Here is a 26,260-nt window from a genome sequence, read left to right as displayed (position 1 = left end):
TTTTTTTTTAAGATCAAAATAAATTTCTGGACAGACACCAATTTTTTTGCTTTAATGAAGGACTTGCAACACAGGGAAGGGAAGGAGGGAGGTGATATTTTTCTTTAGTTCATACACACACACACCTTTGAAAACAGAGCATAGCTACCTATATGTCGATGTAAAAATGGTCATGCATGTAAAAGCCCACTTGTACATGTATACAAATGAATGTGGGAGTCGCTAAAGAAGAAGAACACACATATGCTGTGTTCACAGAAGTTCATACCTTATGCTCGCGTTTCAGCCCCTCCATATTGTTACTTTTGTTGTTTCGGATGTAGTCCCACAAGTCCTCCACTTTGATGGGTGCCATGGTGAGGCCTGCCCCCACATTGCTGTACACAGGGTCTGACTCCACAGGGTGGTCTGAGCTGGCCTCCAGCAGGGGCTCAACCTCTGTGCTCCCTGCACCTGTACGGTGTCATTGTGATAGTGTCACCATTTTTACCTGATTTGTTGTCTGTTGTTTTGGTTTTTTTACTGACCACTGCTTCTTAGTGAACTCGCCCATTCCATGTGATATAAATGTTCAGGTCTGTCTAATGAGTTTCAGTTTCAGTAGCTCAAGGAGGCGTCACTGCGTTCGGACAAAACCATATACGCTACACCACATCTGCCAAGCAGATGCCTGACCAGCAGCATAACCCAACGCGCTAAGTCAGGCCTTGAGAAAAAAAAGAAAAAAACCAAAAAAAGAAAAAAAAACCGGGGGAATAAATAATAGATAAGCTTACATAAATAAATAAATAAATAAATAATAATTATAATATTGAAAAAGGTAGTAGTAATAATAATAATAATACTAATAAAATGATAATAATAAAAAAATAAATAAATAAATAAGACAACAATGGTGATAAATAAGCGAATAAATGTAGAACATGAAGACACACATTCACACATACACCCACACATGCATAACAGATATGCACCAAACATGCAGTTTCACAGATATGAAAGCACAGTCAAATACATATAAACGTACATGAGCTCCAACACACACACACACACACACACACATTACCTTGCACCTCCTCTACCCCTCTCCTCCACACACTCATTTCTAGTCTACGTATCGCAGCTTCCACAGCACACACACACACACACACACACACAGAGAGATGAACACTTACTTGTACAAGCACACACACATACGCCCATATCTCCCACCCCCAACCCCCCACACATATATACAAAGATATATATATATATATATATACGTTCCAATATCCTGTTGCTCCCACAGTGTAGGCATGCATACACTCACATACCTCATCCTCTACCCCACCTGCCCACCGCACTCCCACCTCCCCTCACACACACACACACACATACACACCCACACACACGTACACAGAACTCTCCTGACACTTGTGTGCACTTACACTCTCGCGCATTCACAAAAGCACAGACCCACACATACACACAAACACACACATGCACAGAGGCTGCCACTGACTGGCCGCAAGAGAGATGGGAAAAGATCTCTGATGCCAAGAACGTGGCATCTAGTGTGTTGCTCAGTCTATTGTATTTGGAAAGGCCCACAGAGATTCTGTTCTGTTTTGAAGAAATTTGCGCAATGTTGGTTTGGAAATGATGCCGATATTTGTTTGATTTGCAAAGCATCGTGCTCTACCTTTCATGTTAGACTTGCGGCCGCTCCCTCTCTCTGCTTTTATTTCTTTGAGGCGATCGATGGTGTGATGGCCTTGTACCTGTTCTTTTTGATATTCTTTGACTTTTCTGAGGATTTCCGATTTTCCTAGATGTAGGCTGCTCATTGGTGTTGCGTTACCAGCAAGTCTGTCAGCTCGCTCATTTCCCTTAACACCTGCATGTCCCGGGCAGTATGACCATGTGAGTTTTTTAGTCTGAAAGTTGCGCATTGCCTTATGCCACTCTGGGCTTCCCATTCCATTTTCAATTTTCTGTATGAGGTTCATTGAGTCGGTTAGAATCATGGCATGTTGGTTTCCGGACGTATGGATGGACAATAGCCACTGGAGGGCATGTGTCGCAGCTTCAACTTCCATCGTTAGGCTGGAGGTTGTGACTTTGTAGGCAGCATTCTCTTCCCAAATTGTTTTTCCATTTTGTTTCGCAGTGAATCCCCAACCAGATTGGTCTTTGGTGACTGAGCCATCTGTGTATATGATGATGTCCTCTTCTTTACTGTTTTCTTCTATGAGTAGCTTCACTTCCGCATCAGTTTTGCCCTCTGGCCATTCCCGACAATGTCTTCCTAGAGTGGGTGAAATGACTGTGTTGAATAGGTGGTTGAGGTGAATAGATAGACAGATAGATGGATTGCCTGCTAGTCAGATCTATCCATTAAATCAAGCTAGAAGGATAATTATGTTGGCATCGCCTTATTGATAACAAGCAGCTAAAAAGGTATATACATATGTTCACATATTGATTTGTAGGTAAGAACAGTAATTTACATTTATTATTCATCATATAAATTAGTAGCATTGACAGTTAAGGTGGGGCTGGTAGCAGTAATTCTAAATACAGACAGTAGTATCTACAAAGTTACGTTTGACACATGTTTGGCTGCAATAAAACTGCACGAAAACAAACAATATGTAGCAAGAAAACAGACCGTTAAGGAGAGAGAGAGAGGTCTGAATGGTTTATTGTTTAGGCTTTTTTGCCCATGACAATAGGGGCAGGGAGGGGTGGCGACTCCTGTGTTAACATCCATCATACAGAACAATGCCAATATATGAGAAGCAAACATAAAGAAAGAAAGAGAGGGAGAGGGAGAGAGAGGTTGGGGAGAAAAGAGACAGACAGACCCACAGACAGGAACAGGGACAGAGAAGAAGAAAAAGACAAATAGATGGACAGATGGGAATGTAACCAAGTGTCATGAACAAGAAGAGATAAACTTGTTTCTGTGGGTGAAATCTTCGGACAAGAACAGAGAAAGTGAAATGGAAGTCTTTACATCTGCAAACAAAAATGACAATTTAAATGCACTGGGGCGTACATAAGACTTCTTCAGTATATATTGTTTTCTAAGATTTTTTTTATTGATGTTCTGGACAGGTCAAAATAAAATGTAGTTCAGTTTCTTGTACACCTTTGCAGAATTCGTGACACATATTTTCATGCGTTTTGGAACATCCTAGATAATGGTGTCTAAAGCATTCATCTAAAGCATTCGTTCCTCTGTATTTGATCACGTATCTCCTCTCCTTCATGCTTTACACTGGCTCCCAGTACAAGAAAGAATCATTTACAAAGTCATCTCTCTTTGTTTCAAGTCCACTGAGGGTACTGGTCCACAGTATCTTTCTGATCTCATTCATCCTTACATACCCTCACACCAACTCTGCTCTTCTTCTGACAACCACCTGCTTAGGATCCCCACTGCTTGAACCAAAACATATGGCCAACGCAGTTTTTCATACCAAGCCCCCATTCTTTGGAATCAACTTCCTCAGCCTCTCCGTCACTCATCTTCGCTGCAGTCTTTCAAATCAATCCAGTCTGAATACCCACATTTCCGCCTCCTTTCAACAGATTCCTTTCCAGTATGAACTAAAATGACTGTTAGTGAGTGAGTTTCAGAGTTTCAGAATTTGTGGGTTGTGTTTTTGACTGTGTACTATTCATAATTGTGTGCTATGACTTGTGTGCATGCGTTTACGTGTGCTAGTGTGTATTGTGTGTGTTGTGTGTGTGTGTTATTAGTGGGCTGGGGCAGAGGGGGGTGGGGTGAAGGGGATGAATAATTTCTGATAAAGTTTGGTATCTTGTGTTCAATTTTTTCCTTTTTGATATTTACGTGTGTTTTCTATTTGTAAACGCCTAGGGCTTATTTTCAAGATTAGGCATGAATGCTCATAATAATAATAATGATAATAATAACAATAATAGTAATTAATCACTTGAAATACAGCTATGTGATGAACCACTACATGTTGTAGACGTCATTGTTCACTTGGACTTTATATATATATACTATCTTTTCCACAACTCTTTGGAATCTTTTGTAGTCCGAACTTTTTTTTTTCCAATAACTTTTTATACTCTCTTCGTTCATCTGTGCATGTAGTTCTAAGTATATCATTTTTCTGTTTATTTTTGATTTTACAAGCTGCGTATGTTTCTTTAAAGCCTGACATATCTTTGACCTGGATTTCTTGCATTCTTCATCAAACCATGGACTGTTCTTAATCATTCCAGTTTTAAAACTTCTTTGCATGCACTTACCAGCCAGCAAAATCCCTTTATTCAATGTTATTAAAGCTGCCTCAATGTCAGAATTTGAGAAAAAAAAAAGAAAAGAAAAAAAGCTGGAGGCTGTGTTTAAGAAATCTGAAACCTCAGGTGATGCAAGTGCATCCATATATTGGTCAGTCTTGTCTTGGTTCCAAATGTATTTGGTGTATTTAGAGGTTGTGCTTGTATCTGCTTGGTTTTGAGAAACATTTCTACAGGCGTGTTTTGATTCTGTTCTAGGGATTACCTGTAGTCTTAATGCATGTTCAATGAAACATTTTTTTAGATACCAAAAAGTAGTCAATAATACTACCTCTGTTATGAGCAAAGTAAGTATAAATTCACTAGACTCATCACATGGCAAAAAGCCATTCAAAATAATTGATTAGAATTGTTCTCATACATTCAAAAGATAACATCATAAAATCATTAACCACACTGTCTTTCAGCTGATACATATACTCCTCTGGTTCTTCATTATCAATCATCAAAGTGTCTGGCAATAAGGTCTATTTGCTATTTCTGTTTACTGTCCTCACATTCAAATCACCAAACACAATTATCGTGACTTCTCCATATTCCTCAAAGATATCTAAAATACAGTGCTCTAACATGTAAATTCCATTTTCAATTTCTGAAACCTTTAGTTTATTTCATTATGAACAAGTCTTTGTCATCTGGCACTATGCCTTGGAGTTTTAACTCACTCCATGCCAAGAGTTTTTGCCCTTGCGAATCCCAGAAAACCCAGGGTTTGTAGAGGATGGGGAAAAAAATTCTCAAAAAAACAAATAAACACCCAGACAATTGAAATTTAGTATGTGTATTCAGTGAATGTTGTTCCATATTTGTGCAAAAAATTATTTACTCACCATCTTGTTGTTGATCATGGTGTTCATTTTTTGTGTATTTTGTTAGCATTTTTGCACCCATCAGAAAGGTATACCAAGTGTCCTTGAACAGCTTACAAATGTTCCACATCACACCCTAACACTATTTGAGTAACTGAAGACCTAGTACATGCAATGAAGTATGAACAGATGGTGGAGAAAGTTGAAGATCACACAAACAAAAGAAAATATTGTTTCTACATAAAAAAGGGAGTTCACTGTACACAAAAACCTGATGTATTATCACTGACAATAGTCTTGTCTGGAGTGAAAAAGCTCATGGCAGGTGATGTTGAGTCCTGGGCACAGCTTCACACACAGTGGAACTCCACATTTTGGACACCAGTTGGCAGTTTGATGTTTTGGTGTGTTGTGGCACTTGAACAGGTCTTCACAGACCTTGCACTTGCACTCATATCCACTCCAGCCATGTTGGTGATGTAGTCTTGTACTACAGCTGGGTTCTGTCTTTCAGGACGGTGTCATGTTGTCACACTGACCATGGTAGTTGGCAGCATGACTGTTGTCAGCACATGAACTGGCTTTTTGTCCTGTCACTTCAGCACAGCAACATGCCCTGCAACCATACACACACACAAATGATCATGCAGGTCTGACTCTTTCTTCTTATTGTTGTTTAAATTATTTGTTTGCTTATTCCCTTGTTTATTCTAAATATTTATGTGAATAGAAGCATAATGTGGTAAGTTTTTTTTACATGTAGTCAAAGCAAACCACATTAGACTTTTTTTTTTACAATATTACAAACAATAATGACAGTATCATCAGTATTAGTATTATTACTGTCATTTCTACAGCACCTTGTTCTACAAATAAACTCCATGTTATTGTAAAACAGAAAATAAGTAAACATATGCATGCAATCACATACACACACACACACACACACACACACACACAGAGTTGTACACCTGAGCATGTGACAATGTTTTCTTTCACACACACACACACACACACACACACACACACACACACACACACACACACACATATATATATATATATATATATAATACATACACACTCACCATTTTCAGTTCAATCACTGGTAAAAACACCAGCAAAGTTTTCCGTTTCCTCAGTGATTTCGTTGTCAGTGTCGGTCAGCTGGCACATGGTCAAGACTCGCTTTCCTCTCCACTGTAAACACCCTCTTCAACGGCCAAATCTGTTTCTAGTTCATCAGGATATGGTTCAAAATCACTGTCTGACGAATCAACATTATCTCCTTCAACATTGGAGCCTTCAGTTTGGATCATTTCCAAAGTAGCTTCAACACTGTGTTGCGTTTGACCTCTCCTACCATGTCGAACACTTCGACGCGACGCCATCTTGTCAAACAACTTGCAGAGCTGACCGAGGGTATGCTTCGTTGTCGTCTGCTAATGAGCGTGTCACTGCACACATGCAGTGTGTGTGAATGAAAAGTTGGCCGGAGTAACTTAAGAATCAGTTCTGCTTTTGAGTTTCGTATCTGACACGTCACTCCAACAGCGCGACTTTTCAAAATCAAAATCCGCATATACGGACATTGGCATCCAACGCTTTGTCCGACGACATCCGCATATGCGGACAATGGCAGCAAGTGAGTTAAGCATGCTTTGTAAAACCTCAGATCCCATCTGTTTGAAGCACAACCATCCAGTTTCTAATGTACCTTTCTTGTAGAAGGTGTTAAAGTGTATCATTTTGAAACAGGTGCTACAACATTTGGAATCACATAACCTTCCAGAGCCATTTCAGTCAGCCCACTATAAGTGCCACAGCACTGGAACTGGGAGTGGTAAGTGACTTCTTCAGGCCTTCAGGTTGTGTGTCTATTTTGTCACTGCTCGACCTGTCAGCAGATTTTGACACCATAGACCATGGTATCCTTACCACACGGTTGTGTACGACTTTTGGCTGCTCTGGAATAGTCCTGGATTGGTTATCATACTTGACTTGTCAGTCTGTCCTTGGTCATGAATCCACTCCATCTATGTTGAAGTATGGGGTACCACAAGGTTCAGCCTTAGGTCCAGTTTTATTTACTATGTACGCACAGCCTCTCCGCACTGTCATTCATTGGTTAGGTCATTCATACCATTTCTTTGCAGATGATTCCCAGCTCCAAACTCTACTGTTCCCCCAGATTTTTCAACTCTTGCCTGCAGTTTGAAAAATTGCATTGTGGATGTGGATGAGTAAGAACAATCAGAAGATAAATCAGGAAAAAAATGAGCAAACTGGCACCAAATCAAAGATAAATCAGGTCACCTCTACCTATATGTCCATCTCTGGCTGCCACATACCCTTTTCTCAGTCTCTGAGAAACCTTGGCATCTACATAGATGATACACTGTCTATGGGTGCACATGTCAAACACTTGTGCCACACTCTGTTCTGTCAGCTTCGTTGGTTCTTTCCACTGCTACTACCAACAAACTTGTTGTTTCTTTCTTACTATCTAGATTAGGCTACTGCAACACTCTTATTCATTTTCCTGTTAATCATTACCCAGCTTCTTCATATAACACGGGCAACGACAATGGTGATTTGATGCTTGCTCCATACAATACATAACACACACCCCCTCCTCCACATGGCAATTATGGCATGCCCATCCCACCCCTGCAACACTCTTATGATTGGTCTCCCTGATAACAATCTAAATAAATTTCAATGCATTCAGAATCATGCAACCTGACTCAACTCGGTCCATTATTCGTGATGAATGCCCTCCACCTACATCATCCTTCCATTTTCCTTCACTTCCCAGACACCTCTCACAATTTATGGAATCAGCCTATCATCAGCCCCCACCCCATCCTGCTCCTGTCCCAGATACCATTGATGAAAGAAGGCATGCCTTGCCCACTCGTTTTCCTGTTAATCATTACCCAGCTTCTTCATATAACACGGGCAACGACAATGGTGATTTGATGCTTGCTCCATACAATACACAACACACACCCCCTCCTCCACATGGCAGTTATGACATGCCCATCCCACCCCAACACCCCCAAACAGCATGTTTAATATTTCAGAAGGGAATCCACACCCCCCTTCAAATCAGACTGTCAGTCAAACCAGACCACAAAATGACCAGTTCCACCCACTGGCCATGGCATTATTAAATATGTTTTCTCAGATGCTAACACAACATAACTCAGATGGGTATTAACATTTACTTGATTTCATTCCGGATAAAACATTTCCCAATTCAACTGGAGTATGTTCATAATGCGACTGCAAAAGTCATTAAGTGAACGGAATGGTTGAACGTCTCGGTGAAAAACATGATGCATAAATTTTGAATGTTGACTATTTTTGTTATTGTGTGTATTATCCATTCAGATCAATTTAGACCCCCATATTCGATTCATTGCATTATATGTACACGAGTACTTTCTTACATTTCTATTTATGATTCATGGTTCTTTCTGAGGTATGTTTGTGTCTTTGTCTGTCTCTGTCTGTCTGTGTCTGTCTGTCTGTCTGTCTGTCTGTCTCTCCCCCTCTCTCTCTCTCTGAAGCAAGTATGTTGCTGCCCGCTCAACTCTTTGAATGATTACCAGTTTTCTTTCGACCATCGGAGCAACTGAGTTTTGAATCACATAACTTATATTCTTTATTTGTAGGTCAATCAAGTACATTGTAACTGTACTTTAATTGCTTCTGATATTTCACGTTGTTACGTATATTGTGACTTCACAATGATTTCTGCACTTGTTTGAATTACTTGCGTACTCGGGTTTGAATCACTGACATCCCAAACCCCTTTTTTTCTGACCTTGTCTACATAGATTAGAACTGTGACTGTGTGGTGTATTTAAAGGTGTATATTTTGTGTCAACTTTGTTGTTCTGTTAGAACTTGTATGATACTCGTTTCATTCATTGCTCTACCTAAATATTACAGCTTTTCAAGGTTTATTTTCCCAAAATGCCTATGTCTACAAAAAGCACTTGGCCTTCAAAAGAAGGATTATGGACTGGTCACTTGAATATTACCATTTACTGACCAAAAAATCAGAAATACCCTCGATATTACAAAATTCTGGAAATAACTTTCATCTATTTTGTTTCTTCGAAACACATCTCTCTGATCATATAATAGATTCTCATTTAGCTATACCAGGTTATAATAAACTTCAATGTGACCCTAAAAATAGTATGGAAACAGGGCTATTATTGTATTACAGTAAATCTGTCTAATTAGTGAGAAGAGTAAACCTGGAACAGTTCCCACTGAATCATTGTGGGTAGAAATAAAAACATAACATAGCAAACTGTTACTTATTGGATTTATCTACAGGAACCCAGCAGAAAGAGTAAATTGGTTGGATGATTTTAATACAATGATGGACGTGGTCACACTTGAAAATAATGAAACTATACTACTGGGTGATTTTAACATCGACTTACTAAAACCTCCAGCAAAACATTTTATTTAGATCAACTGATTGACCAACTGTCATGTGTAACAACCACTTCGAACACACGTAAGATCACATATACACAACGTCAAAGCAAAACATCGCTGAAATGTGCTCCCCAGTATCTGGATGTAGCGACCAGTTTCCCATATCTATCACATGGTCAAAAAAAGGAATTAAAATTCCCCAAACAAGCCACAAAACTATTATTTACCGATGTTTTAGAAACTCTGAAAAAGATGCTTTCCTTTTCAATTTACTGAATTCCCCATTATGCCCAACCTATCAGTTCACCGATCCAGAAAAAGCCATAGACTTTTGGATGCACACATCTAATGATATATACAACAAATATGCACCATTAAAAAACAAGAGTAAAGCACCATCCCAAACCTCTGTGGATAACACCAGAAATCGATAAAGAAATAGATAAATGTGATCTTCTCAAAGCTGAAAACGATAAAGACTGTACAGAGAAACAAGGTAATGTCAATGAAACATAAAGCAGAATATCACTATTATCATGACTTAGTATCTGATAAAGGCAGTTCTAAATCTATTTGGACTGCCATCAACAAATTAACAAACAAGTAATATTCCAAAATGCAAGTGGATACGAAAGACATTTCCCTGAGCATTATAAATTACTACTTTTTAGATATAGCAGAACAACTAATAACAAATGATACATGGAAAGACAACAACTTAAAACAGTTAAACAATTTTTGTTCATCTAAAAATTACTGATCGCAAAGTATCAATTCCTTTCTTATCAGTACCTGACGTCTGTGCAACTTTACTGTCCTTAAAGCAGTCTAACACAAGAGACCTAGACAAACTGGATGGCAAAATCATTAACCCCTAGGCTGCCTATATGACGAGATAACTCGTCATCACAAGCATGTACGCTTCGCTGCCACAATGACGAGATAACTCATCATCGAAATATTCTGACTTTTCCCTGGTTTGCATTCAGTTCGTTGACGAAAATGCTGGTTGTTTTAGCTTGGGGAATTTCTCTGGATTCTATTCATGGCTAGAAACCCCATCTACGTCATGAGGCAGTCCTTTATTTGAACGTTTTGGTTGGGTCACTGTCGCAGTGTTTTGCCTAGCTCCTTTCCTCGCCATGCTCAAGACATGCGATTGTGGCGAACTAAATCAACAACGATTGCTTTCTTTAGCTGATGTTCAGAAAGAATTGAAGCGTAAATTCGAAGACAGTGATGAACATTTATAGGACGATTTGATAGAAAATAAAGGGAGCAATCAAGAGAGTGGCCAAGATACGACTATCAGTGAGTGATGCCGGCTGTACAACTGCAGCAGACGACACAAACTAACCGAATTATTAGCAAGACACAGTGTAGGCGATTTTCTTGGCACTCAGCCAGCGCGGTCTGATGAGAACTGGATCAAGTGATCATGTAAGAGGGGTGAAGAGGAGGGGGGTGGGGGGTGGAGACTGAGGGGGCGTGGCCCCACATCCATATTATCACTTGGAGAAGTCACAATGCATTGTGCATCTGTCTCTTTAAAAAAAAAAAAAAAATTATTGTGATTGTTCTAGTATGATTTTGTGTTTGCAGATATCAATTTTGTCCAGAAAATATGATATTTTAGTGCAAATTACCTGACTAATGTTTGCAATGAACAAGTTGAAAATGTGACAAAAAACAAAACACTGATTTCAAAACAACAGCATGTCACTAAAAATATATAAAATGGGAAAACATGATGTGTTTTGTATTCTTTATTCATTTTCCTTTCAGAAAATATATACTTTTATGGGTCTTTCTCAAATAACAAAGAGCACAGAATTTTTTGAAAATTTATACCCATTTTTTTGTGAAAAAACCCTGGCAAATAGATTTCACTTAAATCTTATTTTCCTGGCAGCGAAAGGGTTAAGATAGCTGCCCCAGTGATTACAGATACCTTGACATACGTATATAACCTTTGCATTGACAAAAATTATTTTCATTATGTTTCAAACAAGCTACAGTCATTCCATTATTTAAATCAGGTGGCCAGTCAAATCCCTCAAATTACAGACCAGTGTCAATTCTTTCCTTTCTTTGATATCAAAACCATTAGAAAAACACAAAAAACATTTACTTTCCCATTTGAATAAATTTAATCTGATTCATCCCAAGCAATCCGGTTTCAGAGAAAATCATTCCTGCCACACAGCACTGACACAAATGGTAAATAAATAGCTTTTAAAGGAAATTTTCTATCTAAAATTACGTTTAAATAACATACTTACCGTGACCCAACTAGTGCAGACTCCGGCAGGGGTCTGACATTCCTGTCCTGTGCAAACTACTATCCGCCTATGTGGAGAAAATGAAACTACGGCCGATAACCTCCCAGAAGTAGGTAACCTCCCCTTTGTCCTGCTGGCTAGCACCCTCTTTTGACGGCAATATGCCATCACCAGCGCAGCAAGCAGGGAGAACAGGAAGCGGGGAGGACGGGAGGGTCTTAAATTTGGGTCACGGTAAGTATGTTATTTAAACGTAATTTTAGATAGAAAATTTCCTTTTAATTACACATACTTAACCGTGACCCAACTAGTGCAGAATAGCGCGACAAGGTGGAGGGCTCGCCTGTTCTACTGTCTGTGTGCTGTGATGGTCTATTGTGCAACTACCACAGAAGCGATGCCTCTTGCGCCATCAACCCGCAGGCGTGTGACGTCTCTCTGGTAGAAGTCGATGAGCCATCATCCCTAAAGCGATAGGTGTCCCTCAAGTAGAATTTGACGAAAGTAGAGTGTACTGTGTCGCCTAAGGAAATTGGTGCGGGTAAAGAAGACAGAGGTCCACAGCTGTATTGTGGGGGAGGTCTGTGGACCACAGCTGTGCGGATGAGCGCGGATGAGTGTCAATGCAAGGAGATGCGCATGTGGTTTGATCTGATGATTCCACAATGGATGTGGGCCGACAGTGGAAGTGATTTTTGTGTTTGAAGGTAACTGTGGCACGAGACAGAGGTAGGTCACCATGTTGGGCTTGCCTTAGGCATGACAGCCAGATCTGTAGAGCTCCTCCATGCGAGCTGACAGGCGATGGGCACTCCCATTGCCCAGGTAGGTACCATCACGAAGGGGCATACGGAAGGCTTGGTGGCTTCTCTACCTGAGTGTGGCATGTTGGAGTAACCTGCAGAAAGTTGTCGGCAGTCAATGGCTGGGTTGGATCAGCCTTGGAAGTGCATTTCATGTGCCCACAGGTCACTCAGTCTCATTCTGTGGTGGAATTCCTAATGGAAGAGGGTTTCCATGGGGAAAATTTTTGCTGAAGGTTCTTTAGTGAGAAATGAAATGAAATGAAATTATGGTGCTTAGAGCCTCGCCGACCACTAAGGCCATCTCAAGGCTATCGCCGCGTCAATTACTACTACAAGGCTAAAAAAAACAAACCACCAATTAAAACGAGTCACCACTTCAAACTTTCCACTCCAAAGTTAAAAAAAAAAAACTTCCATAGTTTAAAACCTTCAAATCTGGTTAAAAAGGTTCACTTCTTTTAAGAAGTCCATCAGCGCCCACGGAGGGACATCACGAAACAAAGTCTTCAAAGAAACCGCCGTGTAATGTCTGCGTCTAACGTCATGCAGATCCCAACAGTCAAGGAGCACGTGTTTCACGGTGAGAGGCTCGTCACAGGGAACGCATCGAGGGGCCTCCTCCCCCTTCAACAAGTAAGAATGAGTAAAAAAAATGTGCCCCGTACGCAGTCTGCACAGCACAGATTCCTCCTTTCTGTTCTTCACCCCCGAAGGGAGGGTCTCCCCCAGGTCCGGACGGATCTGGAAGAGCTTGTTGTCCATCTGGGTGTTCCACTTCTCTTGCCAAAGATCCTTAACATAAGTATTGACCTTCCGCTTCATGTCTGTATAGGGTACCAAGGATCTGGACAATTCTTTCTTTACAGCGTTCCTGGCCAGCAGGTCCGCCCTTTCGTTACCACGAATGCCAACATGTCCGGGAACCCAGGCCAACACAACCTCGTATCCTTTCTTCGTTGCGAGAGTAAAAGTTTCATAAAATTCCAGCAGTTTGGGATGAGTGATATTCCTGCAGGCGATCGCCTCCAGGGCTGATAAGGAGTCGGAAAAGATCATGAATCTCTTCTGTTTGGAAGAGAGAACCATTTTTAACCCCAGGACCAGTGCGGTCAGTTCCGCGGTGTATACCGAGCTGTCAGACAGGATGTGTTCCGTTAAGGGCCGGTCAGGAAAGGCGGGACAGAACGCAGATGCGGCGACTCCGTCCTCTGACTTGGAACCGTCAGTGAAGATGCCTTGAAAGGTGGGGAATTTGTGGCACAGTTCCGAAAAGTAGGTTCTGTAGGCCAGAGAACTGGTGGTGTCCTTACGGTACGAGGCCAGATCGAATCGGACCTCAGGTGTTGTAAAGGTCCACGGGGGGCTGTCAGGGAACTTAGAGAAATCTGAGATGCCACCGACATCCAGATCGGCATTTTCCAAGTGCGGCTGAATGCGGAGTCCGAGAGGAGGTATGCAGTTTGGGTTGTCTGTAAATTTCTTATCGAAAGGGTTGTTGAATACAGCATCGTAAGCAGGGTTTGTAGGTTCCGAAAACAATTTCAAATAATAGTTCAGGGTCAGCTTCAGTCTGCGGTTGGAAAGAGGCGGTTCCCCCACCTCTGCGTACAGGCTGTGCACAGGGGTGGTGCGGAAAGCACCTAAGCTGAGACGGAGCCCTTGGTGGTGTACAGGGTCCAACAGTTTCAGGTAGGACGGTCTGGCCGAGCCATATACAACACTTCCATAATCCAGTTTGGACTGGACCAGGGCTCTGTAGAGGTGCAAGAGAGTCCTCTTATCAGCACCCCAGTTCGTGTGTGCCACAACTCGGATGATGTTCAGGGCTTTTAGGCAAGATATTTTCAGCTGTTTAATGTGGCTGAGAAAATTCAGCTTCTGATCGAAGACGACCCCTAGAAATCTGGCTTCCTTGACCGCCGGGATGGTGGATGTTCCCAGACGGATTTCAGGGTCCTGATAGAATTGGCGAAAATTATGAAAGTGGATGCATTCAGTTTTGGAGGACGAAAATGTGAAGCCATTCTCCTCTGCCCAACACTGGATTTTGTTGACGCAGAGCTGAAGCCGTCGCTGGATGCTGGCGTACGTGCTGCCGGTTGCATATAAGGCAAAATCATCCACGAACAGCGAGCTGTCCGATCCTTTCTGAACGGATTGAACGATGTCATTAATTTTGATGCTGAACAGAGCCGGCGACAGGATGCTCCCCTGCGGGACACCCAGCTCCTGCTCGTGAATGTCGGACAGGGTGGTGCCGACTCTCACCTGGAATTGTCTGTCTTGTAAAAAATTGTGGATAAACTGAGGCAGGTGTCCTCGGAAGCCGAGCTTGTGCAAGTCGGAAAGAATACCAAATTTCCATGTGGTATCGTAAGCTTTCTCCAGGTCAAAAAATATGGCCACCACATGTTGTTTGTTGATGAAAGCATTTCTTATCGTGGTTTCCAGACGAACCAGATGGTCAATGGTAGAGCGATGCTTGCGGAAACCGCACTGTTCCTTCGCCAGAAGGCCGTCGGTCTCTAGTTTCCACATCAGTCTACCGTTGACCATCTTCTCCATCAGTTTGCAGACGCAGCTGGTCAGTGCAATTGGGCGGTAGTTGGAAGGGTTCGAGGGGTCTTTTCCCGGTTTCGGCAGCGGGATTATGAGGGCTTTCCGCCAGGAGGGTGGAAAGAAGCCTGTGACCCAGATGTGGTTATAAACTTTAAGCAGGGTGTCCAGACAGGTTTGGGGAAGGTGCTTTAGGAGTTTATAATGGACTTCGTCCATTCCTGGACAGGAATCCGTACAGGTCTGAAGGGCAGATTTAAGTTCGTTCATTGTGAAAGGGAGGTTGTAATTCTCTGTGTTGTCGGAAAAGAAGTTACATGGTGTTTTTTCCGACAGGTTTTTGGTTTTAAGAAAGCGAGCAGATTTGTTAGCAGATCTCGAGTTCTGTTCTGCTTTCTTCTCTGTGACCAGAGCGTCTGAAAGTTTAAGATGGTGGAAGGTCGGGCATGCGTTTTTGCCCTTAATTCTTTTTAAAACCCTCCACACTTTCTTCTTGGGTGTGTTGGAGGTTAAGGAAGAGCAGAAATCTCTCCAAGACTTCCTCTGGCTCTTTTTAAAAACATACCTGGCTTTCGCCCTCAGCTGTTGATGGGTTCGAACGCTATCGGACTCCGGTCTCCGAAAGACGCGTCGCTGCGCTCTCTTCCGAGACTTGCGGGCCTCCTGACATTCCGCGTTGAACCAGGGCGTTCTAGGGACCTGAGGCTTGGAGGTAGACGATGGGACTGCTGCTTTGGCGCAATCTAAAACGATCCGAGTCAGAGCGTCAGCAGGGTCCTTGCTTTTCAATATTGTTTCTTCCTGCAGCTCCGCTCTTATCTTGGTGGTAAAAAAACTCCAGTCTGCTTTGTCGTAGTACAGGCGGTCAGGCAGAGAGTCACCTTCTCCATCTGTGGGGCGGAGGACGACAGGAAAGTGGTCACTCCTGTGCAGATCGTCGTGCACTTTCCACTCGTAGTCCAGGACCAACGATGGATCGCAGACCGACAGATCTAAACACGAGAGCTTTCCAGAGGACAGATGCAGGTAAGTGGGAGACTTGTCGTTAAGACAGCACAAGTCCATGTCAGAGAGAAGGTTTTCTAAGAGAAGACCTCGGGACTGATGTCATCTCACTTCCCCAGAGCGGGGAGTGTCCGTTGAAGTCGCCCAACAGTAAAAACGGACGTGGGAGCTGGTCGACCAGGTTCATGAGGTCCTGCCTCAGAACACGGACGGAAGGGGGAAGGTAGAGAGAGCAGACAGTGATGGTTTTCTCGAGCGTGACTCTGACTGCCACCGCCTGTAAAGGGGTGCTCAAAAGAACTGTACTGAAAAAAGGGACTTTCGAATAAAAAGAGCGACACCTCCCTTCAACCCCTCTTGCTTCGGTTGAGTGGGTTTAAAAACGGAGTTAAAACCAGAGAGAGATAAAACCTTGCCACCTCTTTGCAGAGTCTCCTGCAGTGCCAGCACTGAAGGTTTCAAAGCACGACAAAGCAGCTGGAGTTCCTGGAAGTTGGCATAGAATCCCCGGATATTCCAGTGGATCACTGCCATTAAAAAGTTTAAAAAAAAAAAATAAATAAATAAAGCAGCAGCCTATTCCATCGCTACCCCCTGCTCCTCCACTTGCGGTGGCTCAAGGTCCGCCAGGATGGAGTATTTGTTTTTGGACATAAATTTTTCGGATTCCGACCGGGTCGGAATAACCACCACCTCGGCCCCTCCCGATCCCGCCGTGGCCGCAACCCTCCCCTCCTTGAGTTTTGGAGGTAAGGGGGGCTTCCGGCCACTTCCGCCAGCCCGAGGGCCAGGCAGACGAGAGGCGGGGCGAGGGGGGCCGGGGGGTGGGGTGGGGCGGGAGGCGGACAACGTGCCTCCGCCCGAGGCTTTTCTCTCCCGCCCAGCAGCCCCTGAGGACTGCCGCGCAGGATGGGAAGGGGTGGACACAGCGCCTCCACCCAAGGCCAACTGTTCCGACGAGGCTGTTAAGTCGTCCATCTGCGTTCCTGTGGACGTCGTCTGGACCGCGACGTCCACCGTCCTGGATCTGACGACAGAGGCATACGACGCCTTAGGCGACGCGGCCTCCACCTGTTTCCTTGCCTCAAAGAAGGAAATTTTCTGTTCTGTCTTGACTTTCTGGATTTGTTTTTCTTTCTTCCAGGCGGGGCAGTCCTTCGATGAGGACGGGTGGCCACCTCCGCAGTTCGCACACAGGGCTGCACTGACGCAATCGCCCTGGTGCGCCGCCTTCGAACAGGTGCCACACGCCTCTTCCTCCTTACATCTGTCTCTCACGTGTCCGAATTTCTGACACTTAAAGCATCTCAGAGGGGACGGTACGTACAGGCTGACATTAACTAGCAGGTATCCGACCCGAATGTCCTTGGGGACATCCGGGCAGCAGAAGGTGAGGAAGAAAGTGTTGGTCGGGACTCTGTCCGACCCCTTCCTCACCGTCACCCTGTACACATCGGTCACTCCCTGAGAAGACAGTTCGCTCTTGATCTCGGCCTCAGACACACCTTTCAACTCCGGGCATCTGATGACTCCCTTTGAGCAGTTGAGACCTTTGTGAGGGGAAATCTTCACTGCCCTATCCACGAAAGTGGTCGCCTTGAGAAGGAGCTGTGTCTGTCTTTTGGATTCTGTCTGTACTAAAAACGCTCCGCTCCTCAGCCTCTTGATGGATCTGAGCGATCCTGCCAGACACTGAAAGCCCTTCTGGACAGCGAAGGGGCTGAGAGCCGACAAGGGCTTGTCGTCATCAGCGCCCTCCATCACTAGCCACGATGGCCAAAAACCAGAGGTCTCAACGACCTCTGACTCAGAGTCTGAGTCGTCCGTTCCCTGTCGTCGTCTTTTTCCGAGTTTGGGGGGGTGTATTTGTTTAGGATTCATGTTGAAAGAAAAATGTGAATTCATCCCTCCCTTACCCACCCACCATGGGGTCCAACTTAGGGGCCAGGGTCAAGGGAACACCAGCTTGACCCCTTCCAGGTTTCGGGAGGGATATACAACCAGCAACCCAGCTCCAACGTGCTCCCCCCCGATCATGCCCAGCTCCCGGGGACAGAGAGCCGAGCACTACGGGGGTTACCTTCGTCAGCCACTAAACTGCCAGTCTTGACCCAGCCCCACGAAGGGGTAGCCGATTGACACACACGGGCCAATGTGTGCCGCCTGTCTTAGGAGAGGTCCGAGCCAAAGGGATGTGTTGAGAGCAGCGTGCTCTCTCAATCCCCAGGATCTCATTCCCCTCCATCACAGGTCGCGCCGCACGGCAAACACGGTGGGCCTAAAGAAGGCCGCAGAGAAAAAAGAATGTGGAAAAGAAGGCTTGATGGGGAGCTGAGGACAGAAAAGAGGCGGTAAAAAGAAGAACAAAGAATAGCGAAAGGGACAGTGGGTCACGTTTAGTTTGGGCCTCACTCACGACCTGTTCGGCATGGGAAGCCCTATCAGGGGCATCAGTACAAAACCACCACTTATTCAGCCCTAACAGCTACGATGGCTATGTAGGCTGTCAATTAAGACCTGGGACCAGAGCACCAAACCCCAAGAAGCACTGATGCCCCCGCCGACATAGCTCGCTCGATCACTGGCCACTAAGCCTCCCGACCACGACAAGGTAGTGACCCTCCCGGGAGTGGGTCAGGAGAACACCAGCCTGACCCCCTCCAGGTTTCGGGAGGCTTTAGTGAGAAAGGGGACCGGATCCATGACAGGCCTCTGGCTGCGTATGGTGCGCACTGAGTCTGGGATGGAGCGGGGCGGGGCAGGGAGGTAAGTGGCTCAAGATGTGTTGTACTGGCTATTTACATCAAAGCACTGATCTGACATATGTTTTTAGTATGGCCAACTGCAAGGTGAGAGCTGTATTATCAGTGGTTTCTTAATTGCAAAGGGAAATCATTTCCAGCTTAGTCTTTCATGAATGACTATGTCTCTCAGACTAGAAGTCAAATTGCACTGGGCCTTAGTGCTGTAGCCTTAGGCCTAAGTAGCCTTTGGGAACCGTCCCAATGATGAGTCCTAAGGCCCTCTTGATTGAGGGACCGGGGATGCAACTTGGGCAAAAAAATCTCTATACTATAAATTGTGTAATCGAATTCCAGCCCGAATAGACTGGACAGCAGTTGCCTCCTCTGCTGTTCTGATGGAGACTGTCGTACACGACTGTGTCACGGATCAGCCCAACCTTTCGTTGCTGCGGAAGTATAGGTGGAAGTGCGAGCGATTTAGTATAGCTCAGTGGCCGGTGAAAGTGGTGTTAGTTCCGATGGTTGGGAGTTCGAATCCCAGTTTCTCTAGATCATGTTTTCTGACATGTTCTTGGTTTGGTAAAAGTGTGTGTCTGCACACTCGTTTTACCTGTGTAAGAGTTGTGCAGCATGTGCACACACCGCTCTGTAGGAGCGAGAGGGCTCTTGTCACATTGGCATGACTGCAATGGCAGTGCAGTGCGTGCAATGTGTGTTTTGGCCGGTTAGCGTGCCAAGTGCAGAACTTGCGCTCACCTGCCGTTTACCTGGCTGCAGCTGACTGTGATTAGGTGTGACTTGACTCTGAGACGTCAGAGAGGGCGGACCTTGTGGCAGAGGCCCGGAAGGCTGATGGAGAGGAGTTCTTGGCCAGCCAGAACCTCTGCCTGATCTTTAGCAAGCCAGTGAGCAGAGGCTGCAGTGCCCGGCTGAAGGTCCCACCCAAGTCACCACCTTCACCCATCACAAGCTGTTGTGAGGTAACCTTGTATCAGGCAGTAACTGTTTCGAGTGTCTTTAGTTGTCTTTTCCACTTTTGGGAGGTCTGTGGGTTGGACAGTGGCTGGGGTCACTTTATGAAACTGTTACGATTACCTATGTTACAGACTGTCGTGTAACGGTCCAGTGTTATAATTATCATTCCGTGAGTTACGGGTTTGAGGTTATATTAATACACTTGTGAGGAAGTGTGAGGGAATAGTATAATCTCCATAATTTGTTCGACAGAGTGTACGTTGGATATGTAAAGCTTACAAGCTGATGTTAGTATCGGGAATGTGAGGGAGACGTTGGGGGAAATACTGTGTTTCGATAGGTTCTTAAACCTGCGTAAGTGGCCGCTGGTAGCAGCGTGTCAGAAGCTAGTGTTTTCCGTGTAAGCTATTGTGGCAATAATAGGTTACTGAGTTCTCTCCCTGTATGGACCGAGCACTGGAAGAGTTTGTGTATTGATTTGTTCACTTTAATTGCTCTGCTTGTGATCCGAATGGCTTTGGCAGCCATGCACTGGCGCTATCATAATTTTTCCTTTTAGAATGTTCTGTTCCAACATGTCTGCTTGTGCAAGGGAGGTTACCTTGATTGGGCCTTCGATTCTGGCAGCGTAGCGCTGTGGGAGCGTGCTTCAGGATGCGCGGCACAAGGTTTGGGATTCGAGTCTTGGGTTGACCTGTGCCACCGTATAAGTAGGGCGACGGCCGGTACCCTGGCAGGTTCCGGACCCCTCACTTCCAGGCATGCATATTGTCGTGTGATTGGTGTATGACAGTGGTTGTTCATTATTTTGCCTTAGAGTGCTTGCTGGATGAATGAGAGCGCAACCTGTGGCTTCTTAGGTCGCCCAACGCGCATAGGGTTATGCAGTTATGGACGGGTACTGACAGGGGGTTATCCCCGTCCCCAGCTTGCTTGTTTGTTTGTTTATTGAGGTCTCATGGCAATGTGGTTCCGCGTTCCTCGACTCAGGCGACGACGTCCGACAGCCCTGCTGTCCCAAGGTTGACTGGTGGTTCCAGGGCGTTGTTCTGCGTTCCCCGACGCAAGTAGCGGCAAATCGACTGCTCTGCTGTCCCAGCTCCGAGGTCGCCCCTCGGGGTCTTCCACCTGAGGAGCCGAGCGCTGACACGAAACCCTGGGGTCGCACCCTGGGGATCCAGATCGTCCCTCGGTGTCGACCTTCGACCGCAGCCTGCCCTGCTTGCTGCGACCTCCCGGACTCATCTGGTGGGGTGCTCTGTGGGTGAGCTGGACGTCGAGGGAGAGACTGTAGTTAGCGTTCGACTCTCAGCCTGGAGCAGGGATTTTTCAGTCTGTCAACGAGTGACAGATGAGTTTAAATGAACGTTGCCGGTTGTGCAGCGAATGTGCGAGTGTGTATGTGTTTGGTTCGTTTTTCTTTCGTTTCTTGATTTTGCCCCGGTGGGGGTTAAAGGTGGGTTAAGGAGGGGTGGTTTAGAGTTAGGTGGGGTGAGGGTTTGGGTTTGGGGATAGCTTAGGAAGTAGGTCCTGTACCCATATGTGTGTGATTGTGTGAATAAAAGTTGTAAAATCGTACACGGATTTCTGCGTCCTTCTTGGGAGTGTGTGTTGCGCGGTGTCGACCCTAAAAGTCCACGTCTCCTGACTTTTGGGCTTGCCCAGATTTCTGGAGTGTGTGACAGACTGATTATCATATATTGTTCCTAGTAGGACACCAATCAGCATGGGTAAATCAGGAAACAGCTGCTGTGTGCTTCAGGGACGAAGGTGTTCACCATGCAGGTTATGTTGCAATGTAAGGAAGCCGGAAAGAGTTGACGGGGTCTTGTGGTGCAACCGTGTGTCTGAAAGACATGGTGCTTGCTTCCGAAGTGACAACAAAGTCATCCTGTGACAGGCCCTTGACCGAAGGCTGGGGCTCCATGATGGGATAGCCTGCCTAGGCTAGAAACCCCTGCAAGTGTCTCATTGGAAAGACAGTGCTTGAGGAGGAATGCGCATCTGTAACCACAGCAGTGGTTGTGTGTAGAGGCCGAAAGGATCGGGCAGGGAAGACCAAGTGCAGAAAGTGCTTTCAAACGCCAATTGTTTGAGACACTGATGCTGGATTTGTGTTCAAGCAAGGTGATGGGGTGAACTGATGTGCTTGAATGCGGCATCTGCCGTGCTGGTATGAGTGGGCAGAAAGGTACACCCCTGTGGCTAATGGACGGTTCGTTGTGCTTTGTGGGACGCATCCGTCCTCGTCAATATGCCTTTCTCCCGAATGTAGAGGAAAACAATTATGACCCAGGCCTTCTGCTACTAGAGAGGAGTGGAGGAGATGGGCTTAGGGTGATTGTCTCCTGCCCAGTGGGCAGTTTTTGGGTCCGCTAAAACTTGAAAGGCAAGATAGACGCCTCTTCATGGGAAGGCTGGCTAGGATGTAGGGCCCGTGTGGAGCTTTTGTCACAATCACAGTGGTGCAAACCAAGGGTTGTTGTAGGCAAGGGGAGAAAGAAGGGATGCCTTACAAGCTTGGAAGGAATGAAGGGCATGTGTGTCCAGAGTGGCACCTCTAAGTTGGACTGCCTCATCCCTCCTTGTGCATCTCCAGCCTTATGGGTGATCGTTGCAGGCAAATGAGTTGGGTTGCCTTGTCCGTCCTTGCACCAAGAGAGGGCATTCTTAGCCCTGTGGGTGTGAAGGGGGTATGTGTGGATCCCTAAGGACCAGCCACTACTGAAATGTGAAGGAGCATACATTCAGGCGTGAATGAGGCTTTATATTTTTTTTTTTTTTTTTTTTTTTAAATTTTCTGAGTGCAGTCGTCCTCCGAAAGCAAGGTAGGGATCAATTTATGAAAAGGAATACATATGTGTGCAAAGGGAATAAAAACTTCCATCAACTCAAGTGATGATGTCAGAAATATGCCAATGACAAGAGATCGAGACACAAGAAATAAGTGGCTGTATAAGCATACGTGTAGCGTGCACAGATATACCCAAGTAAATGGGTAAGTGTGCATAATCATCAATGGAAAGGAATCTGTCCATGCACCTACATATGAGATGTACATACGCATATGAATCAAGTGCCAGTACGTAGAGGCAGAGAGTTCTGGGCATTGTGAACAGAAGGCCGCAAATGCAAGTGTGCCTATATTGCTATGTAGGGAATCTCAATGAATAGATGTCAATGAATAGAAATAGAAACAGAATTGTACATGTCAATATGAAAGTCGTCTGAACCTATCCCATAAGCACATACACATGTGTATACCGAGGGATAAGTACACATCTATAAGTGAAAGCAGAAATGTGTATGAATGTAGCAATATATCTCATATATATGTATATGTGTGTGTGTGTGTATATATATATGTATATATATAATATACATATATATAGATTTTTTTTTTTTTAATATTTATATATATATTTCGTGATTGTTGCTTGTGATAATAAATCAAATGGATAGAAGGGGAAATATTGTGATGTATTTCCTGTGGCCAATAGGCTGAGAGACAGCAAGAAAAGTGCACTTGCTATGCAAAGATGTGTAAAGTCCATGACTGGGCATGAGGGCCCAATGAGAAACTGAAAGAAAACATCGTTGGTGGACAGCACAGGGGGCAGGAGTGATGTGCTGTGTCGGCGAAACTAACTACAGCTTCAAGCGCCTAGGTTACAAATGTGGAGTTGCCTCCCTTGGCGCCAAAAATCGTTGAAAAGGAAGGTGTCTTTAGAGCACATATCCCCCTGGTGGGACGTGTCCTCGCTGTAGAGGGAGGAGTGTCATGTTGTGTGTGAGAGTCCATGGTTCGATGCCACCGTAACCGACACAGGTTAAAACGACAGTAAGGGGAATAATTATAATGTCCCTTAGTGCCGTGGGCATCCCCACCCAAATCAGTCGCCATCGGATACGAGACGGTTGGGGCATGTGGCATGACGGCGCTGTAATCCAGTGTTATGGGCGTTGCGGACGAGGGGGTGACAAGTCCGTCGGCTTGCCGTGGGATGTGCATCCCCCTGTTACTGAACGGCGGTCCAATCTCGCGAAAAGCTCCTGCAAGAGGACCGACGTTCAGTTGTCAGTTGTTGTGTGTTGACGGATAAAGTGATAGACAAGATCGGCCTGAGCACTGCCGAGAGGCAGAATCGAGTTATTAATACATTTAAAAATTATCTTGATATTCATTTTAAAAACTTTAAATACAAAACTCATTTACATATTTATTGATTTTTCGAGCACTGCGCACTCAATGTTGAAAAATGCATCAGACATACGTGGGGACTCTCTTTTTCTTCCCCACTTCAAGCGGGTAAAAGGCCTTGTCAGGCCTGCACGCCTTGATATTGATATGATATAAGAGGTACTCCAACGTGAAAGTGCCAATATTAGTCTGGGTAACAGCAGAGTTAGGAAATGGGGCAGAAGAATCCAACACTGCCGAAGTTCCAATGGGGCGTGCACGTACCTGCTCTGTGGGCGAGGGGCGGTGCAGGCGCAAGGTGCGGCACCGGAAGGCAGAGTGGTGCATAATTGCTGCAGCAAGTTAGCGATGAGTTGCTGATTGTTTGGTTGAGTAACTTGCTGAGGCACCATTAGTGGATGGGAAACAGCAGCACTCGGCGGTGTGGCAGATGGGGTCATCACCGCATAGCTTGGTAGGACCGTGCACGCACTCGCACTGAAGGCGAGGAGCAGTGCCGGTGCAAGGGAAATAACTGCGGCGGTCACCGGCAAGGGTGCCGAAGCAGGGGTTGCCTCCCTTGGATCGGGTGATCCGGACAAGGAGGGGGGTGCACGCGTATGGGCAAGCGTGTCCCCTAGTGGTCCACCTTCCTCCCTACACCAGGGGAGGGCATCCCTACGCGCCTCGGTCGCCATTGGATCCGAGACGGTCGAGGCATGCTGCGTGGGGGGTCACGTGATCCGATGTCACGGCCGCCACCACGGACGCATCACACATAGGGCCCAGTCTAACGTGCGGATCCAAAACAAGCTGCCTTTTTTTTTTCTTTTTCTTTTTTTCCCTCCCCAAAGGGATTGTGGCCATTCCATTGGTGCAACTGTGGGCATGGGTAAAGAGATAGAGGAGATCGACTCGTACACTGCCGACTGGCAGGGCCGAGAAAACGCGGATCGCGTTGAGTGAGTTCGCGGATCGATAAAAATGACATTAAAGGTAACACTGACCTGAGTGTGTGACCACAAACCTCTAGAAGTCACCAGAGGAGGTGTAGGAGGTGGCGGAGGTCTGGAGTCGACCGGAGGGAGCGGAGGAAGTGGAGAAGGCGGCGGGTTGGCGTTGTTGAGAGGGCCAGGAGTAGAGGGCCCAGAGTGTCAGCGAATCGATTGCGATCGCGCCTTAATTTTAGCACGATTCCCCAATCGAGCTACATAATTATGTGACCTGGTTGGAGACATAATTTGACAACAAACAAGAACGCCAGAGAATCGACAGACAGGCAGAAAATGCGAAAAAAAACTTAGCCGTATGAAGAGCACAGGAATAGGAGTCATGATGGCTGCCAGAAAAAGAGGGCGCTAGCCAGCGGGACAAAGGGGAGGTTACCTACTTCCGGGAGGTTATCGGCCGTAGTTTCGTTTTCTCCGCATAGGCGGATAGTAGTTTGCACAGGACAGGAATGTCAGACCCCTGCTGGAGTCTGCACTAGTTGGGTCACGCTTAACCCTTTCGCTGCCAGGAAAATAAGATTTAAGTGAAATCTATTTGCCAGGGTTTTTTCACAAAAAACGGGTATAAATTTTCAAAAAATTCTGTGCTCTTTGTTATTGGAGAAAGACCCATAAAAGTATATATTTTCTGAAAGGGAAATGAATAAAGAATACAAAACACATGATGTTTTCCCATTTTATGCATTTTAAGTGACATGCTGTTGTTTTGAAATCAGTGTTTTGTTTTTTGTCACATTTTCAACTTGTTCATTACAAACATTAGTCTGGTAATTTGCACAAAAATATCATTTTCTGGACAAATGGATATCTGCACACACAAAATCATACTAGAACAACCACAATATAAAAAAACTGAAAAAGAAATAGATGCATTGTGACTTCTGCAAGTGATAATATGGATGTGAGGCCACGCCCCCTCAGTCTCCACCCCCCTCCTCTTCACCCCTCTAACACCATCACTTCATCAGACCGCGTTGGCTGAGTGCCAAGAAAATAGCTCATACGGTGCCCTGCTAAAAATTCGTCTGCTAGAGTTGAACAGCCTGCATCACTCACTGATAGTTGTATCTTGGCCACTCTCTTGATTGCTCCCTTTATTTTCTATCAAA

At 45.1% G+C, this 26,260-nt stretch overlaps 1 protein-coding gene across 3 annotated transcripts in view; it reads right to left on the bottom strand.

Moving 5' to 3' along the window:
* LOC143295377 (receptor-type tyrosine-protein phosphatase T-like) overlaps nucleotides 1-26,260 on the bottom strand; it is a 328,714-nt gene that overhangs the window by 76,625 nt on the left and 225,829 nt on the right. For all 3 annotated transcript variants that reach the window (XM_076607040.1, XM_076607042.1, XM_076607043.1), the window contains one exon: nucleotides 269-453. In XM_076607040.1, the coding sequence (XP_076463155.1) occupies nucleotides 269-453 (185 nt within the window). The remainder of the gene's footprint in view (nucleotides 1-268; nucleotides 454-26,260) is intronic.

The sequence above is a fragment of the Babylonia areolata genome, chromosome 20 (genome assembly GCF_041734735.1).
Source record: "Babylonia areolata isolate BAREFJ2019XMU chromosome 20, ASM4173473v1, whole genome shotgun sequence".
NCBI classification, from domain to species: domain Eukaryota; kingdom Metazoa; phylum Mollusca; class Gastropoda; order Neogastropoda; family Buccinidae; genus Babylonia; species Babylonia areolata.
Note: the sequence above shows the minus strand (reverse complement) of the source record. Positions and strands in the feature narration are given on the sequence as shown.